General features: G+C 54.9%; 1 protein-coding gene and 1 non-coding gene across 2 annotated transcripts; both read left to right on the top strand.

Annotated features, from left to right (window-relative positions):
• The first annotated feature begins 4562 nt into the window (after positions 1–4562).
• On the top strand, positions 4563–4636 carry TRNAI-AAU (transfer RNA isoleucine (anticodon AAU)). Its single transcript has one exon. It is a non-coding gene; the product is annotated as a tRNA-Ile (tRNA).
• Positions 4637–6130: 1494 nt separating this feature from the next.
• ZNF839 (zinc finger protein 839) lies at positions 6131–19746 on the top strand. Its single transcript, XM_090265618.1, has 8 exons — positions 6131–6403; positions 9800–10630; positions 11023–11208; positions 14042–14134; positions 14760–14909; positions 16344–16484; positions 16620–16749; positions 17525–19746. Exons 1-8 carry the CDS (start codon positions 6146–6148, stop codon positions 18406–18408), a joined length of 2673 nt encoding a protein of 890 aa, XP_090121744.1. The 5' UTR covers positions 6131–6145; the 3' UTR covers positions 18409–19746.
• Positions 19747–19788: the final 42 nt, after the last annotated feature.

Raw genomic sequence — 19788 nt, 5'->3', positions numbered from 1 at the left:
GGAATCCCTGTTTTTTCCTATTAACTTTTGAAACTAAAGGAGTAAAATGTGTCTATTGTACAAAAATCAAAGTACAAAAGTATATAAGGTAAAGTTTGAAATGACCCCTTCAAAGCACTTCCATCCTTCTCACGCCCCATCCTCCCCAGAGTTAACCACGGACAATAGGTGGGTGGCATCTTTTCAGAATTTCAGTGTATGAATCTGGACAGAATTTCCCCATAATTGAAAATTATAGATGTTCTTCTATAATTTGCATTTTCACTTTATAAATCCTAGTCATCTTTAATGTGAGCACATATAGAGCTACTCTATGCTTTTTAAGTGCTTTATAATATTCCATAGGGTGGATATACTCTCTTTTTAGCCACTCCCCTATTAAGGTTTGTTTCCTATTTTTGCTGTTACAAACAATACTTCAGAAAATATCTGCGTGTAGATGTTTGAGCGCACATGTGACTGTTTCTGTAGGAAATGGTAGGTAGAAAGGCACCTACACTTTAAATATGGACTGATGTTAAATCACTCTCCGAAAACACCGCTTCAATACACACAGAGATCTACATATGAATGCCCTCGTCCCCACGTTGCTTAGATGCTAGATATTATCTACTAAGATTGAGAGGCCATCTAGGAAAAAACTGGAACATGAGGTTTTATTTCATCACGCTTTCCAGCCCTCTCTCTTGTCCTCCCTCCAGAACATGATTCATCTCCTCTCTCAATAGAAGCTTCCTCCTTTCTAAGCACAGCACAAGCTTCCCCCCGACAAACGGTCCCGTCACACTTGCAAAGCTGGCCTCGCCATGTTTTACCCAGACCTCCCTTCCTGGGTTCCCGTCTCAGCTAAGGGCAAAGCCGCTGCCCAGGTGCACCCCAGCGGACACTTCCTTCCTCCCCGCCCCCCTGTAGACCCCAGTTTCCTGCACACCCCTCCTTCTTTTTCTACCCACCTCACCTCTTGCTTGTTCCGGCCTCCTCCTTCCAGCTCCGCTGCGACCAAGTCTCCCCAAGGGCCTGTCACAAGATAATTCCAGATTCCGCAACCTGTATACAATCTTCCTCCACCTGAAATATTCAGGCCCCCACTCTTGGCCGACCCCATCTGCTCACTGTCCCCTCGTCTCACACCTTGGTGCCCAGATTGATTTCGGTTTAGAGGTCATTTTCCCGTCCTCAATACCAGCAGCCGGATGCACATTCCAGGCTCAAGAGATGCTTATAAAATGGAACCACCATCCCGTTTTGTTCTCAAGTGACACGGAAGCCATTTCTAAAGAGCGTTGCCCTATTTGGTGTTTTGCTTGTAATCATCGTTGCTAATGTAATCATCATCGACATGTCCTTTCCCAGTGAGACTGGAACACCTCACATGGTGCTTGGTGTGTGCTGTGGGTTCTCTGACAAATTAACATGGGGGGGGGGGTTGAGATTTTTCTGCATGACAAATTTCTCCTGGACTCAGGATAGAGGGGAAACCCGGGCTATTGGTACGTAGGATCTGCACACCCTGGCCCTCGCCCAGTCGTTCTCAGCAGAGACTTGCGGCTAGAGCTCAGCGTTTGAACTCCGCAGGAACCCCAGCTCATTACGGCCGCTTGAGTTTTTGACTCATTCTAAAACGCTTCCTCAGACAGCTCATCCCTAGCCTAGCATCGGCTTTTCCCTGTTTTGTATCGGGCTATGTTCAGCAGACAGTCTGTTTCCTTCTTAGGGATGACCCGTCCGCGTAGACACCCTTCCAAACAACTTGATCGCCACCTACTAGGTCTTTACTCCCATACAAAGTTTCCAATCTGTCAACAGAATGATAAAGTTTTTAAGCTGAGTCCAATAAAGCGGATGGGCCCTTTAAAATCCAAGAATGAAAATTAGGACTTGTTTGTCTTGGAAGAGCAGTAAGACGGAGTGAGAACTGGAGAGAGAAATGAGAGGAGGAGTTAGGAGAGCGCCAGGGCCGCGCAAACCCCGGCACTGCGTCCCGCCACCTGGGAGCAGCCGGGGGCCCAGGGGCGAAGCTGGCTGCGTAGGTCTCGGGTGCCCCCTGCCGTCCACCTTTAGTCACTGCGTCTCTCGGACCGCGGGTCCCCGCCTCCCCGCGGCCTTGGCCTGGGGCGCCCGCCCACAGCAAACCTGGATGGAGCTCTGGCTGGCGTGTGCTAGGGCGAGACCTCTAACGAATGATCGGCCAACTCGGCTTCATTCGACAAGCCTTGATCGCCACCCACTATGTGCCAGTCACTGTCGTAGGTGCTGGTGATGCCAAAGAGAGATTAGTGCCCCCCCGCAGGTCAAGAAATAAGCAAGCCCTGGAGGAAATACAGGAGGAAAGGCAGGGATTCTGGGTGCGAGTTGGGACTGTAAATACAGGGGTCAGGGAAGCTTGTTGAACACGTGACATTTACGCAAAAACGTAGAGGGGATGAGGGAGGTGGCCTTGGCAGTGTCTGGGGGGAGAGGGGCCAAGAAGCAGGAACAAGCCCCAAGGCAGCAGCGCGGCCTGGTAAGCAAGGACCAGGGAGGGCGGTGGGGCCCGGGGGCTGTGGCAGAGGAAGCGGGGGAAAGTGCAGGTCAGGTGGGATCTTTCTTAAAAAAGTGTAATTTACTGATTGATTTTAGAGAAAGGGGGAGGAAAGGAGAGAGAGAAACATGGATTTGTTGTTCCACTTTTTAATGCATTCTTTGGTGACTCCTGTGTGTGCCCTGACGAAGGATCACCCTGCAACCTTGGGGTATGGAAACGATGCTTTAACCAGCTGAACTACCTGGCTAGGGCTAGTAGATTGGAGGCAGGGGTGTCTTTCAAATGGCTGCTGCTGTGGCTGTAGAGTTGCCAGTAGAGTACAGGACTCCCAGTTAAAATTAAATTTCAGATAAACAACTAATACCAGTTTAGTATGAGTATGTCCCAAATATTGCATAAGGCATACTTACATGAAATTATTTGCTAAATCTGGCAATCCTACCAGGGCCGGGCCAGAAGGGGAGAGTTTGAACAGAGAAATGGCTTTGTTTTAGGATGGAAGATGAGTTTGGGATGAGCTCACTCATCCATCTGACTCCTATTCCAGACAGTTTGCTAGGCTCTGAGCATTCAGGTGTCAGCAAATGGACAAGATGCCTGCCATCGGCGACAGTTCCCTCTGCCCCCGGGGCCCCACACTTACCCATCCTTGTCCTTCGGAACACCGTCAGGTGTCCCAGTCTTAGGAACCTGCCCGGCCCTCCAGGACCAGCACACTTTACCGGCACTCAGCACAGCACAAGAGCCTCTCCACTCTCCACTTGTCTTTGCTGAACTGGGAGCTCCCCGTGGACAGGACTGGGTCTGTTTTACTCACAGCTGGTTCCCTGGAGTCAGGGCGCTGTCGGACCTAGCGACTGACTCTTGACTGAGTGGTCCTTTGTCTGAAACTGGGTCTCCAGCCTTCCTGGGGGCGGGATGCACTACGTACCTAACATCCTTTCAACTAAATCTGTTCTGTTAAGATTAGCTAGACCTGGCTTTTTCTGCTTGCAACAGGGGTCCTGATGATACACTGGCTTGGGAGCAGGGTTTTATTTTTTTGTTTGTTCGTTTGTTTTAGACCAGTCAAACCAGAGGAGTGGGCCTGTGAAAAGCAGATGTGGCCCTCTCCCCAAGCATTTGCTGCTGCAGGCGCCAGGCCTCAGAGACCGAGGCCCTGGGACATACAGGTTGGGGAGTGGACATGCTCGAGTATTGTCTTCCCAACATTTTTATTATTATTATTATTATTAATTATTATTATTATTATTATTATATCATCGTTATTATCATCATCATCATACAGACCCTATCCCTTTGCAATGAATACTGTCAGTTGCCCACCAGCAACTAGTTCATGATTTATTCATGTGCTAGTTAAGGAGAGAAAAAATGAAGACATTTTCCAGGCATTAGAAAAAGCAGAGGAGACACGGAGGAACCATTTGAAATAACATTTGCAATTATTTAGGGATAGGCTTATGATAGAATATTAAGTACAAAAAGCAAGATTAAAAAGTATATTCTTTTAAGCAAGGTTACACTGAATTCCAAATATATATATATGTGAATACACCTGTACAGTGAAAAAAGAAAATTGGCAGAAAGGACGCCAAGACCCCAGAGGCGGTTATTACCAGGCGGTGGGAATTCGGTGGTGCTTTTGTCCTTTCTCGGATTTTTTGTTGTTTTCTAAGCTTTATTTAGCCGTACCAAAAGCTCTGGATACACGAAGTTTCCAAGCTGCTAGGATTCCTGAAGATAAAAAATAGCGTTTAGTTGCAACAGTTGGAAACCCTTCTCCCGAGCGAAGGCTGCAAAGTGCAATGCGCATGTTCTCTGTGAAAGTCTCCCATGCGCCCTGAGAAGCCCCCTCCCTTCTCCTAGGAAACTCCAGGGTCTCAGGGTTTTGATTCGCCAAAGGGAACGACGGCGGGCACAGCCGGAACCCAGTGGGAAGTGGCGCAGCGGAATCAGCCTGAAAGCGCTTGGCTGGCTCCACGCCAAGTGTAGGCAGCGTCCTCTTAGAGGCTGCGGTGCCGCTGTAACGTCAGCGGGCCGGTTAGCTCAGTTGGTTAGAGCGTGGTGCTAATAACGCCAAGGTCGCGGGTTCGATCCCCGTACGGGCCACATCCTTTTTTTCCATTAAAAAAAAATTCCATTGCTAATTGTTTTACTACTGTTTTGAAAAATACGCTTTCGAGAGCTGCAAGCCGTGTGCAAACAAGAGAGAGTTGCAGAATCATTCCGGACTCCGCCTCGAAGCTGTCGCAGACGGCCAGTGATCCCTCATGCGAGCCGTTACCCCAAGTCCCGCGCGCCGCAGCCACCCTTCGGGGCTTTTCTAGGGTGCTCGCCCCCAGACGCTACCGCCTGTGGCTTCCCAGCGCGGCGCCTCTGAGGGCCCTCGGCGGAGACTTCAGTTTTCCGGAGTTCTTAGAGTTGAAATCCAGGCTTGGAGTTAAGTCCTTCCGCAAATGTTTACGCAAGAGCCCAGGGCTTGCCCGCACCGTCTAGGCCGGAGCAACGCACGCACGGGGTGAGAGGCGCGAATGCCTCAGGTGGGGCTACTACGCATCCAGCGGAGAGCAGAGTGAGTGCCACAGGGCATCAGCGCTGGTGGCGATGATGGTGATGGCGGTGATGGTCCTGCGAAGAGAAAGATGACCAGAAAGTCTTCCAGAACCTTCTCTCCCGCCAGCCTGGCCCCCAGGCGCCCCCTTTAGGGGTGTGACGGCTCTCATATTATACTGCAAATGCCAGCGTCCTCCTTCTGTTTCCTGCCAACCCCGACATACGGAACACGGAAGGCAGGATTTCCAACAGACGCTTCATGAGTGTTTGTTGACCTGCGGCCCTACTGCCCTGTTTGAGGAGGGACGCTGAGACCGCTGTACACACGGCAGCTGCAGGACACAGAGCCCAGGCCAGCAAAGCGGAGAGGGGGGCGGAGGTGTTGGGCTGAGGCAGGCGGGGCGGTAGAGCCGGGGACTGAATGTGAAGAAGGGTGGGACGCTTCGTTTGTTCGCTCATTAAATCATTCATTCATTCATCCACTCATTCATTCCTATTCATCCAGCCATCATTCATTCCCTGCAGTGCACTCTGGGCCGGGGCTTGCGCGCCCAGTCTGGGGGAGTCGGTAGAGTGGGGTGCGTCGCCCTGGAAACAGTTTTGGGGTTGGGAGTACACTTGTTAAAAATGCACATTTTGAATCCCTCCCAGATCTATTATTAACTCAAGGTCTGGAGGTGAGGACCAGGAATCTACAAGTCCAGACAGGATCCTCAGAGGACTCTGATGCACGCGCCGTTGATAACATTTGGATGGTGTGACGACGGGCGGGGGGCGCTGGAACCCCGAAGATCTCCGCCCAGGAACCCCTGCCCAGCTCCTGGAGGAGGTGACCTCGGGAGGTTAAGTCCACGACAGGCGTCTCTCTGTTGGTTGATACTGCCCTTGGTGAAACGGCGACGGGGCGGGGCCAGAGGGGGCCCCGCCCACCGGCCCACGCCGTACGCGGTCGCCTTCCGAGGTATCTTGGCTTGCCGGGCACCCGTAGCCACCGCCTCCCCGGGTGACGCACATTGGAGCCGACGTCGCCCAGGAGCCGCGGTGCGAGTCTCCGCCGCGGCCGCTATGGCGGGCGCGGAGCCGGAGGCTGAGGACGGCGGCGGCGGCGGCGACCGGGCGCCCCCAGCCCGAAGCGGCAGCGCCGGGCGCGTGGCCCCACTGGGCCCCGAGCAGCTGCGGCAGGTCCTGGAGCAGGTGGCGAAGGCGCAGCCGCCCGCCGAGCCGCCGCCGCCCCTCGCGCCGCAGGACGCGGCCCAGCAGGCCCCCCTGCAGCGGGGCCCAGGCGCCGAGCCCCCGCGCCCGCCGCGCCCGCCGCCGACTCAGGTGAGGCGCCGGGAGGGACGTGGGGAAGGTGAGGCGGGGGCGGGGCTGCCGGGCCGGAGGGGCCGAAAGCGCCCGCCCGGGAACTCAGCGCCCCGGCTCGGGGCTCCCTGGGGTCGCGCAGCAGCCCCGCCGGCCTCGCAGGCCCGCCGTCCGTCCCGCACTGCCCGGGGCTGCCCGTGCGCGCACGTACGTGGAGGGCACACGGCGGGCTCGGGGTGGCGGGGCCGCTTGCGGGTGCGCCGCGCCTGGGCCTGAGTCGAGCCGACACCTGGCTGGGAGGCCCGCAGGCGGCCGGCGCTGCGACCCGGGGCGGAGCGAGGGACGCGGTGGTCCTTGGCGCCCTGGGTTGGTAGCTCGGAGCCCGGCACGGCGCCCGCCGCAGCCCTTCGTGTACGAAACACGCAGGATCGCTGTACACGACCGAACCCCATTTCCCAGCGGCCTTCCTTCGGGCCGCTCTGCCTGGGCTGCGGGGGGCGGAGGGGCTGCCGCGGGGTCTCCCAAGCCCACAGCGTCCCGCGTGGCACCAGGGCAACGGGGATTCTTCCCAAGCTGCTTCCTAGAGGCGCGGCTTCGGGTAGCGACCTCTCGGGCCGCGGGTTTCCGCGTTTCCCGGCTCTCACCCCGCGGGGGAAACAGTGCGTCCCGCGAAGCTGGGCGCCGCGGTCCTTGCAGTCGGGAGCGGGTGCGGGGCGCCGGGCGCTCAGCAGCCCCGCAGAGGTGCCCGTGTCGGCATGTGGCAGGCGGGGAAGAAGCGCAGAGGCCGGGGAGCTGCGCTCCGGGCCCTGCGTGGTGTGGGCGTAGGAGAAAGTCCAAAAACGACGTTCTCCGTCCAGTGACAGCAAAGTTGAGTTAGAGCCGGGCGGCCCGACGGCCTCCGCAGCTGCCCTGACGGGGGGATCCAGCTCTGCCTGCGTCCCGGTACTGGGGTCGTGCGGCCCGTGCTGCAGGCCCCCTCGGAGCCCCAGCCGTGCGGGGGGCGCCACGGGGGCGCACCACACGGGTGCCTTGCCCCCAGGAGGTTGCCATCGAACCAGGGAGGTGAAACAGGACTTGGGGGACTTCTGATCGCACTCAGGAAGCTAGAACCCCACTTAGAGGAAGGGAGGGGGTCTTCCTGGCCGAGGGGTCAGAGGCGACTGATGGGCGAGGTGGTGTCTGACCCGGGTTTGGGAGGGCGGGCGCCCTTGGGAAACGCCGAAGCGCAGAGGCAGTGGCGGGGGTGGGTGGGGGTGCGTTCGGAGAACGTGGTTCTCGGTGCTGGCCGAGTGGATCGGAAGGCGCGGCCAGGCGGACGCTCGCGCCCAGGGGGCGGACTGGTTCCCGTCCCACCGAGCAATGGCCATTTCCCCCGGACTGCCGTGCTGTGGCCCCCTGCGGAGGTCGCCTCGTCTTGGGCTGTCCCTGCCTCCAGTCGCTGCTCCTGTTGCCTACGGTGGCCTTGTTTTCCTGGCTGCATTCCTTAGGGGGCCTAGTCTGCCTTCAGAAGCAGCCCGGGAGCTTCTGAAAGGACAGGTTCGGGGTCAGGCGATCCCGACTCAGCAGGTCTGCAGATGACCGAGGCAGGGCAGGGGGACGACCCGCCGCCTCCGGACGGAGGCAGGACTCGGCGTATGTTTCTGTATTGGCACCGAGAGCTTAGTAAACGCTGAATGACGTGAGCGTGTAACGAAGGTTCAAGGAAGATGCCCGCACGTTAGTGTACGTGGCACATTGAAGACCTAGGCCGTTTCTGCCACTGTGGCCATCCTGGGACAACGGGGTTTGTGTGCACGCGTGTGTACACCTGGGTTTAATGGCCTTACCAGGAAATATCCTAAGAGTTTAGAGAAACATTTTAAGTAACTGATAGTAAAATGAAACAAATCTGATTCTTAAAATGTAATGTAAATCTGATTGTCATTTTTATTGATCTCCATCTGGTAAAAGGTGGAGTCTAAAAAGGGCCCCAAATCAGTGGTTCTCATCTGGGGACATGGGCAATGTCTGGAGACATGTTTATTTGTCACCATGTAGGGGGTGTGACTGGCATCTCGGGGACAGAGGCAGAGGCGCTTCCCAGGACCCTTCCACGCACGGGACCGACCCCCCTGCAGAACCACTGGTCCGAGCGTCAGTCCTGCTGGAGCTGGCACAGCCTGCGCAGGCTGACGAGGGTTGTCTCCATTCTCTCCCTGGAGAAGGATGCTCATTATGTCTGCTCTGTGAGGGCGGGCGCTTCCTTTTGCTGCCCCTCCCTTGAGGCTGTGACAGCTGTATCCCTAACGAGGTCGCTGGCACATAGTCACCACCCAAGTACTGTTTGTGGGTTGTTGCTGACTGCAGCCCTCCCCTTCGGTGGGTGCTTCGCCATCACAGACGGCGCGGCCGTGAATCTCCTAGACGAGTGTCTTCATGCTTATGCCAGTGTTTCTTATGGAATTCAGGAAGCAGAAGTGCTGGGCCAAAAGCACGTGCATTTAGAATTTTGTTAGGTATTTTTTTTTTAAAGTTGAAGATATCACAGCCCCACTCCTATGTATGTGCCCTGGAGAAGCACACACATATATACACACATCCCTGGAGGTTCACAGCAGACCACGGAGTACAGGGTTGGAGACCACCTGTCCATCAGCGGCGGAGGGCTGTTGCCCTGGGCCAGGGAGATGAACCCCGAGGGCTACACGCCTCAATACTGACGCATTTCACAAGCAACAGAGCGAGTTAAAAGCCAAAAAAAAGCCCCATCACATTACAGGAGATGATGTGCACTTATATAAAGTTGAAAAAACATGTCAAAACTGAACTACATATTTTTAGGGATGTCTACATATGTAATACAAAATGCATGAGAAAGGTTACAGCCCATTCTGGTAGGGTGAGGAAGGGCGTGGGGATTCAGAGAACAGGAGGGACCTGAAGGGACTTGTAATGGGGCACGGCTCCAGATAGGGGGCCGGGACCTTGTTCTTTATGGCTTTTTGGTTTCCAAATTTAATTAAAAACTTAAAAATGAGCCCATGTATTGAATCAAGTCCACTTTAGTACAGAACTCCAAGTAAAAACATGTAAACTATGAAGGATATTTCTTGCTAGGTCACGAAACCAATTCAGTGGGTTACAACTAGTACAAGAGATGCTATTGGAGGCATCTGTGCGGGAATGGCAAGTCGTTTCGTGAGCTTTTAGTACTTATGTATGCAGATGTTTCTGCACTTACCTGTGGGTGTGAGGTCAAATATATCACTGGTCTGGTCAGAAAGGTTAAGAAACATCACTATAAACAGTACAGATACATTACATAGACTTCTGTCTACGTGAGATGCATTTTGTAATTTAGAAAAACTTGCAGTAGTAGATTTAAGATGAGAGCAAATTGCAGACATTGATAAGCCAAACACTTCTTTTCTCTTTCAGCAACTGGAAGCCATCTGTGTCAAGGTGACATCTGGAGAAACGAAGGCTCAGGAAAGGCCGATGCCCCAGCTGACCACTGTCCAGCCCGGGACGGCCCGGCTGAGCCAGCCGCCTGGGCGGCCCCGCGGCGGGTTGGGGCTCAGCGTCACCAGCCCTCAGCTGCTCCGGGCACAGCCCCTCTTGAGCACCCAGCCACGGCCGCGTTTCCTGAGTAACTCGCCGCAGCCTGCTGTTCAGGTGTTTGTACGGAGGCCGCTGCCCGCCATCCGAATAGTCCCTACGAAGAGAGTTGCAGGCCCCCCGGCTCCGAATGGACTGGGTGCCACGTTGGTCCCCCGGTCAGCCTCTGACCTGCCGGCAGTGACCTCTGTTTCATCCAGTTCAGCCAATGTATTTATTTCCAACTTGCATACGAAACACACTGAGAAACTAAAGAAGCCTTTAAAGGTGAAAACACGTTCTGGGCGGGTATCTCGGCCTCCCAAGTATAAAGCCAAAGATTATAAATTCATAAAAACTGAGGATCTGGCCGACAGCCACCCGTCGGATTCTGACGATTATTCAGAGCTGAGTGTGGAGGAAGAGGAGGAGCAGCGGGAAAAGCAGGCGCTCTTCAGCCTGCCCAGCTGGTCCCTGAGGCCCAGAGCCTTTCAGTGCCGCACGTGTGAGAAGTCCTACATAGGAAAGGGGGGGCTGGCCCGGCACTTCAAACTGAACCCGGGCCACGGCCCGCCGCAGCCCGAGCTGGCGCTGTCTGGGGGAGCCAGCGGGAGCGTGAGGCGTGTGGAGGGCGGGACCGCCAGCCTGGTGTCAGCACAGGATGGCCCGCAGGTAACGGCTCTGTCGGCTCATGGTGTCCTTGCTGCTGCCTGTCATCCTCGAGTTGACCTTTTCGGTGTTTGGGGGGGTTCAGGCAAAGGCTCAAGCAGAAGCCAAGTCACCGTGTTGGGGGACTGAGACCCCCCTGTGGGTCCTGCTGCCGGGTAAGCGAGGTGTGTCTTCTGTGCGGTGTAGCGGGGTAGGGCGCGCGCTCACTGGGAACGCAGGGCCGCTGCTTCAGTCCGGTCAGCAGGACTCCGCGCTGCGCACTCTGGGCTGGCGTGGCAGCGGGTCTCAGGGAAGGGCGAGGTTGGGGGCAGAGGGTCACACAGTCACTTCCTTGGGCATCAGTTGTGACACGCTAGACACGCTCTCTCCCCGTTTTGCCCCCCAATGCCATCTAGAATGGTCAGTCCGTGGAAGCTGAAGAGGCGTTGGCGTCTGAACCAGCAGATGGAAGTTATTCAGTCCTTTTGGGAACAGAGAGACACCCGGGACCTAAAAGGGGCTGCTCCACGGCCCCCACAGATCGCAGTGCAGCCATCCTGGAGCGGAGCAGAGCGGCCAGGAGCAGAGCCAGGCTCAAGGAGGTACGTTGCCCTTAGACTGTTCTTGAAACCTGTTTGGCATGGGATGTGGCAATTTGCTATTAGGCTTCTGAATTTAAAAGTAAAATACCCGGATAACCATGCAGTTCACCTGGAATGTCATTGGATGAAGTATGAAATAAATTCAAGGATAGTATTACCTGAAGTTATTCAGGTACAGTATTCCCTCACTTATTGCGGGTATTCCGTTCTAGACCCCCCTGTGATAGGTGAAAATCCGCTAAGTAAGAACCTTATTTTAGTGTTTGTATGTATTTTAAGGCTTTATAAACCATTCCCAGTCCCTTATTAACCTTTCCCACTCCCTTATTAACCTTTTCCACACTTTTATAAACACTGCTTATGTTCTTAAACATATTCTACACTCTTAAACCTACGTAACTTTAACAACATACATATACAGTACCGCAAAATCCCGCGATGTAGCGAAAAATCCGTGATAAATAATTAAATATAATATTTTTAAAACCCCACGATACAGTGAGGCCACAATAAGTGAACCGCGATGTAGGGAGGGATGACTGTATACCCGTTTGAAATGACCAGAGTGTCTTGCCTATAGCAACAGCTTCTTGCCTTTGTAAGTTTTGGGAAAATTATAACCCATGTTTTCATGGAAGCCATCTAGAAAACAACAGAAATGGTTTTCTTTTTTTTTCTTTATTTCTTTTGGTAGAAAGTTTTTAGGTAGAAATGCATGTTTCAGGTTTTGAACCCTGGAATCTCCATTCCAGCCCCTTGAAAGTGAGTGTACTGGACTTAGTCAGACTGACTGGGGAAAGCGGGACACTGAACTCACTCCAGTTGCCTTTGGCTAGGATGTATTTATTTGCCTGATAATGGCCGGTTAGAACCTTAAGTGAGAGAATGACCCGTCCTGCAGGTCGAGCAACGAGGACCCTAGAGGGGGAGTGAGGATGAGAAAGGGGCAAGAGGCACAAAGAATGGAGACAACACAGTGCTCTGATCAAGTCTCATTTATTCTTAGTCAAAACAGTATTCTTATAGCTCAGGAGAGGAGGAATTTTTCATTCGGTGGGAACACAGCTGCAGCTTGGGCGTTATCTGGTAGATATGAGTTAAACCGCAGGACAACAATCCCAGGAACAGAAAGAGGGTCGTTGCCCTAGTAAGGAGTAAACAACTATTATGGGATGGTGAGGCCATGCCAAGCAGAACTTTAGGATGCCAGTTAGTAAGACTTCAGCTGAGGAACTTTTTATAGTTTCCTACAAGAGAAGTGAAAGGGAGCAAGTTGAGTTGAGATCGGTCGGAGGCCAGGTGGCAGGTCCCTGCACACGAGTGCACGGAGTGGCCGCCAAGCCGGTGAGGTTCTAGTGGGAAATGTCAACCCCGGTGAGTTAGTTAGCTTTTGGGGGTGGGGGCCTTGTTAATGATCCAGGATGACTCGTTTTTAGGAGTAGGAGGTGAAGTGGTCTTTGACTCACTCGTTAGCATCAAATTAGCTGCCTTCTATGGGGCTGGGCACCCTCCGCTGCAGCTCTGCCGCTGGCCTGATGCTCAGTTCCAGGTCCATCTCATTTCCCTGGTTCCCTGATAATTATTATCTCGGCTTGATGGGTGAGGAACCTGAAACCGAAAGAGGCTAATATCCTGCACACAGTCCCCCTGCAGGTGGCAGATGCAGAATCTGAACCCATGATGTTGGGTATCTGCATGTGACATGTCTGAGACCAGCAGGGCCCGTCTGCTCTGTACAATGGCAACTCCAACATGATGAGCCCATCAGCTGATTTACAGGGCTGTGTCCAGCACACGGAGAACCAAGGAAGTGGGGTGCACACTAACTGTCCGTCACGTATCAGGCCCTGTCCTGCATGTGGAGGGGACACGTGCACAAGATCGATGCAGCCCCCACTCTGGGGGAAAGATGACAGCCAACGCAGTCAGTGACAACTGCCAGGCATGTGTGGGTGGAAAGCACAGGACTGAGGAGGTGCCCCGTCTGCTGTGGGCCAGGTATGGGGTGGTGACAGCCATGTGCCAACCTCCCACGCTCAGGCAGTGTTGGAAACCAGCTGGTCATTTTCCTCCAGGGGCTTCTGCAGGTCATTCTGTTTCCTGACAATCTGCTGCTCTCTGAACCCCTTCCAGCCCCACAGCTGCTAACGGATCGCTCCCCCATGTCCTCCCTGAACCTCATGAGACTTCCTGTCACTATGCCCTGAGCACTGCGCCCTCCCTGCATCTCTCTCAATACCCACCCAGCCATGCTGTCACCTGTCACCTGGGTCCTCATCCTCTTGCACCTGTATTTGGTGCAGGTGTCCTGACTGTGGCTGCCTCGGGACTTGTTTACATTTTTGTCTTTGGCGCTGGCTGGGAGCTCTGGAGGGGAGGGCACGTGTTTCCCCAACACTGTGTCCTTGTCCGGAACGCGGGCTCCACATGTTCTCAGGGCGTGACCTTGTCTGGAACTCGGGGTCCACATGTGCTCAGGGTGGTGTCCTTGTCCGGAACGTGGGCTCCACGCGTGCTCAGGGCCGTGTCCTTGTCCGGACGTGGGCTCCACGCATGCTCGGGGCCGTGTCCTTGTCCGGAACGTGGGCTCCACGTGTGCTCGGGGCTGTCATGGGGGCATCAAACTAGTCCAGGATCGATCACAGGACTGTGCTAACGGGTGAACAAAGGAGATGTTTCATAGAGCAGAATGTTTACAGTTCTAGTTCCCAGTTGTTTCATTACTGAGATTTTGGGGAACTTTCTGTCTTTTATGTTCTTTATTACACCGACATGTTGGCTAGTGGGAGATTCTTGTGGGCTTTCAAAGATGTCAGATGCTTTCTTCCGGTAGTTTCTCCACCAGTGTGACCGGCAGGATCTGGTGGAGTTGGCTCTGCCCCAGCTGGCTCAGCTTGTGACCGTGTATGAATTTCTTCTGATGAAGGTGAGTCTTCTTCGTGTTTCTGAACAATCTAGGAGATGATTAGAAGTTATTTAGGAAGAGCCTGGCCTTCAGGAATCATTTCCCTCCGGGGCAGAGCTGCAGTGAGGCTGCTGGCCCCGTGGATGCCTGGATGGGGCTGCGGCCTCTGAGGCAGGCCCCCCTTGACTCCCTCCACTGCTTTAACTTTGTGTGGGAAGTCCCAAAGGGGAGCAGCGAACCTCGGCCCTGTCCCAGCCCCCGGCCCTGGCCCCCACCCTCACCAGCCTCCTCCATGCCAGGCTCTGCTCCCTGGGGGGCCCACTCTGATGAGGCAGCCTGTCCGCCTACACCCACACTCCCCACTTCCAGGACAGGCCAGCACTGCTGCCCAGGGAAGAGAGTCCTGGCCGCCCCCCGCCAGGCCCTGCGAACATGCCTGTCCTCAGCCTTCCTGCCACGCGCCCCCCCCCCCCCCATTCTGCTGGGACACAGTAGGCCCTCACGGGGTCGGAAGGGAATGCTCAGCACTGCTGGGCTAGGCCCAGGCCTGAGGAACTCGTCCCCTTACCTTCTTTAAATTTCTTTCTGTGTTTTCCATATCATTGCCTTGGGTTTAAACATTTTTGTCATCTTTATTTTCACTAAGGTTAAAAAAGATCACCTAGCAAAGCCTCTTTTCCCAGCCGTGTACAAGGAGTTTGAAGAGTTGCACAAAATGGTTAAGAAACTGTATCAAGAGTACCTCCATGGTTCCGGCCCGTGTTCCCAGGAGCCCCTGGAAATCCACAGTCGTGAGGTAACAGTCTCAGAGGGGTCGGTCTTCCTCGCAGTGCCAGCGGAAGGAAGGGTGTTCGTCAAAAAGGAGAATGTATTTAGTGACATCTTCATCGTCGGCTTCTTTTTAGCTCTTTTCCCATCAAGTGCAGGCTTTTCTGTTCATATAAAGGTGATAAGTGCCTTTTTTTTTTTTTTAAGAAAACTCAGAAATGCAGATAAGCTAAAGAAAACTGACAACACCAGCCCTGGCTGGGTAGCTCAGTTGGTTAGAGTGTCATCCTGAGACACCAAGGCTGCGGGTTCAATTCCCCTGTCAGGGCACATGCAAGAAGCAGCTAATGATGCATCAGTAAGTGGAGCAACAGATCGGTGTGTGTGTGTCTCTCTCCTTCTCTTCCTGCCTCTCCCCCCACTTCTCCCTTCTCTTTCTAGAAATCGAGAAATAAGAAAATTGAAAGCACTGTATGCCCCGCCTCCCTGATGATCAGAATACATGACATGATTCTTAGGGGTTTCTTATTGTGTAGTTTTGGGGATGGGTTACAGAGAGCAACAGTTACAGTTTGTGTTGTTTTGTGACAGGTTTCTGATTTCGATGTCATTGCCATCATCAAATTGCCTTTTTCTCTATTGAGTCCTTAACAGAAAAATGTTTTAAAAAAGATACATTTGATTTATTGTAGATCAGATCCTTTGCTGGGTGTAGCCTGCACCACGTGGTCAGATCATTCCCGGGCTCTCACTGTCCAGCACGGACACTCGGGTCCTCACCTTCCCCGGGCCGAGCTCATGAGCCTTCCACTGACTGATGAAGTCCCTGCACCGTGTGCAAGGGGACACCATCAGCTGGGTAGATGCTAAGCTTGCCGATCCCCGATCTCTTCTCTAACCTTGATCTGCCCTTGCTTCCCGCCCCGTCCGCTCCTGCTTATGTGTTCTCTCCATGAGGCCCGTGCATAAATGCTGACAGCTGTCTGTCATGACTTTTACACCGGCTGCCTCATGTATGGAGTCCAGTGTGACCTTCTCCGAACCCCTTCCCATCAGCTGTGGTCTCTGATGGGTCACTGCCAAGGTCACCTGGGCTGTGAGCAGAGAAGTTGGGCTCCAGCTCGGGCGCCCGGCCTCCCAAACCCACATCCTTGCCACCGGCTGAAGGTGCTAGTGAGAATCCAGAAGAGGAGGCACAATGGGCAAGAAGGTGACCGTGGCGCAGACTCCCGTTACTAAGCCTGCGATGACACCACAGAGAGTGGAGTACGTTTTGTAACAAACCTTTGTGGTGTCCTCTGAACTCTCGCAGAACGCCTGGCCCTCCTGACGACCTGACCCCATCTGCTCTCCCGTCAAACTTCGCGTCGGCCTTCGCTTTCCCAGCGCTGCAGTGGCGCCTCTGGTGTAGCGGGACCTCACGGAGTCACACGCGGGCCCTGCATTCTCATGTTCTCCGCAGGTCGCCAAGTCCTTGGGAATCACGGAAGAACTCCCGGGGAAGAAGGCAGCACACACGGATGGCACCCCGTGCCCGTGCAGCCGCCGCGAGGAGGGCGGGGGGGAGCCCGAGGCAGCGAGCCCCAGGAAGCGGGCGAGCGAGGTAGGCATGGCGCCCAGAGGCACCAGGGCCCGCGGGTGGTTGCGGGGTGACTTCTGGAACTCTCTACACTTCTCCAGGAGGAGGGCTTGTCTGCCTGTCTTCCTGGTCTTAGCTGTTTGGCTCTTCTCTTCCCAGACCGCAGAGGAGGGGCTGGCCTCAGTGAAAAGGACCAGAAGGGCAGCTCTGCCCGGGGAGCCCACTGACTCTTCTGCTACCAGCGGGGACCAGTGGAAGCCAGCCGGGTGTGCCCTGGCGGCCAGCGAGGGTAACACGCTCGTCGCGGCTCTGCCTGCGGCGCAGAGGCCTGCACTGTAGGGCTGGTGCCCTGGGGCCACAGCTAAGACAGCCCCCTGGTTTCTCAAGAGCTTTGTCCCTGCTCCCCGACGTTCTGTCATTCCGTGTTCATTCCTGGGAGTCCCGAGGTCTCGGAGGTTGCCCTGGGTCGTGCACTGACAGAGAGAGCCCCCGCAGGGCGGAGGGCGGCTGCGGGAGGGCGGAGAAGCTGGGCGGCGCTGAGTGCGGGGCGGGGCCCCCGGGCACGGGGAGCCTGTGGCCTGGCTTTCATGAGACTCGTTCTAAGTGCCGGCTGGGATTTACCTTTGAAAACAAGACCTGTCTGGCTTTTATTCCGGCTCAGGCCAGAACCTGTCAATTAGACACTTTGAACAGATGGCATATTGAGAATAAGAGCGAACTTTCTAAAAGCTTATCAGAGCCACCTCCCTGGGGGCAAAGGTCCCTGATTGAAGAGACTTTCTCCATTTTCAAATTTACCACTTAATCCTCTGGTGGGCAGGGTGGTAGATTTGTTCCTGAGACGATGAAAACTCTGGCACTGTCTCCCTCGCCTCATGGGTCTGGGTTTCCTCCTGCTCCTTCATCTGTACCGGGAAGCTCCCAGTCCAAGTAGCAAGGAGAGTTTACGTTTCCCCTTCTTTTGGCAAGAAAATTAATTTGGACCAGCTTGTTTCGGATAGTGAGCGCAGTGAACGGGCCATAACATGGCACACACATGATTACCTGTTTCCCACACTGTGTAGGTTTTGCCCCTCGAGTGAATGGGAATGCCTGTCACTGTCCTGAAGAAGGCCACATGACACCGGCCTCTGATTGCGACCCCAGCACATCCCAGGAGGGCCACCAGCTGAAAGCACTTGCTGACCCTGCAGCCAGGGGTGGCTCTGCAGACCCTGCCCCCGCGTGGCGGGATGTCAGGGGGCCGGCTCTTCATACTCAGCTGGGGCAGCCTGGGTTGCTGACCCCAGAGCAGACGGCAGTGTTCCCCACAGAGAATGGTCAGGGACACGCCTCAGACCTAAACCCTGGGGACAGCCTGGGGAGCCAGGGACTCTGCGGCAGCTTGATGTCCCAGGGAGGAGGGGCATCTGTGCCGCCTGGCGGGTCCGGACACGCCGAGGTGGGAACGCTGTGCCGGGTGCCAGACTCCCACGGGAGCGGCCAGCACACCAGCCCTGGGGAGGCCCTGCCTGTGGCAGCCGCGGCCCCTCCGTGGGAGGAAGTCTTGTCTGTGCCTGCTGCGCCGATGCCCCGTGCCTGCAGCGCTGTCTGCGCGTCGGGGCCGCAGCTGCCTGCTGAAGGGGGTCTCGGAAGCCATGCGGGGGACTTGGACAAGGCTCCCTGCAGGACAGGGATGCATGCTGACCAGAGAGAGTTGGAGAGCATTGTTGCTGTGGGTGAAGCCATGGCTTTTGAAGTCACCGATGGGTGCCATGAGTTGCCGTCTCAGGGACGGGAGCAGATATTTATTCAGACTTCCAATGGGCTTATCTTGTCCGATCCAGGTTCTGTGGTGTCTGGGGAGGAGGACATGGTCATGCTGACCGAGGCGGAGGGGCCTGTCCTGCAAACAGGGCCCCCGGAGGGGGCTCCTCTCGAAACCGTGGAGGCAGAGTCCACACAGTGAGGTGCGGGCAGAGCTGCAGTCCTAGATTTGTATTTATTTTATCCAGAGGGTCTATTTCAAGTGATGTATATTTTCCTAACATGAATGCTGACACAGTGAGCGTTTTATTTATCCGAATGTCTTTCTACGCCACAGTCTACCATTTGCCCCGTCGTGCTGGTGGCCGTGGGTTCCGGGACGGGTTCCTCCCGCACACCTGGCTCTCAGAAGCTGCTGACGCAGCTGCAGTCAGTGCCACTCACCGTGACTCAACTGTCCCCTTGCTCCTCGGTGTGGGCTGCTTTCTCACCAGGCTTGGTCCAGACTAGAAGCTGCTTCTGGGTTCGGTAAAAGAAAATGAGCAAATTAGCTAGCCATTCTGGGCAGCATTTTATTGAGAAGTGGGAAAGAAAGCTGTCTCAACTTGCATTTTATGGAGGAGGAAATGGAGGCATAAAAGAGCTCCAGTCCTTTGATGACCCGTCGGCAGCAAACACAAGGAGCCGGGTCAAATCTGGCTGCGGTCCGGGCCGAGGTCTGTTAAGTACGCGTTTATTCTCTTTATAGGACGTTACTTTCCTGCATATCCTAACACGGCTGAGTCTCACCACTGTGTGCGTAAGTGGGTAGTGAACTTGACCGCAGAGTAGGAAATGCCCACGCCTCCCTGCACACGGCTGGAAGCGCAGCAGGCTCTGACCGCAGCAGCCACGGGGGACGTGGTGTGCCCATTGGTCTGCTGGGCGCCGGCAGGGCTGTGCCGTCTCTGCCAGGGCTGCGTTCGGAGGGCCCCAGACTCCCAGGCGGGTCGTAGGACAGCCTTGTCATCACCGCGCGGCATAGACAGACACGACCTTACCCCAGAGAAACCGCGTGGAAATGTCCCTTTCTCAAGAAATCGTAGACGTGTTGTAATTTGAGGTACTGAGATGAGGAGCAGACAGACTGGGACACGTGCCACCCTAGTGGCTGCGCAGGTGGCTGCCGTGGGCCTTCGGGGCTGACCTGTTTTTAGCACTTAACCATGGCACCCAGTCTGGGTTCAGCAACTGCACCTCATCAGGTTGCCGAGACACCTGGTCCACCCACGTCCACCAGGTCATGCCGGTGGGGACAGCTAGCTGAACAGGAAGTGAGGGGCTGTGGGAGTCGGTCTTTAATGCCCTCTGAGGTCCATGTTTTAACTTTATTGATTTTAGAGACAGAGAAAGACATCAGTTTGTTGTTCCATCTATCTGTGCATTGAGTCTTGTATGCGCCCTGACCAGGGATCGAACCTCCAACCTTGATGCATTGGGATGACGCTCCAACCAACTGAGCTACCTGGCCAGGGCTAAGGACCATATTTTTAAGATATATTTTTTTCATTTGGGAATAACACACCCATAGTTTAAAATGTCA

Source organism: Furipterus horrens, unplaced genomic scaffold (genome assembly GCF_987537825.1).
Source record: "Furipterus horrens unplaced genomic scaffold, mFurHor1.1.pri manual_scaffold_21, whole genome shotgun sequence".
Classification (NCBI taxonomy): Eukaryota; Metazoa; Chordata; class Mammalia; order Chiroptera; family Furipteridae; genus Furipterus; species Furipterus horrens.
The sequence above is the reverse complement of the archived record's forward strand: the minus strand, read 5'-3'. Positions and strand labels throughout refer to the sequence as shown.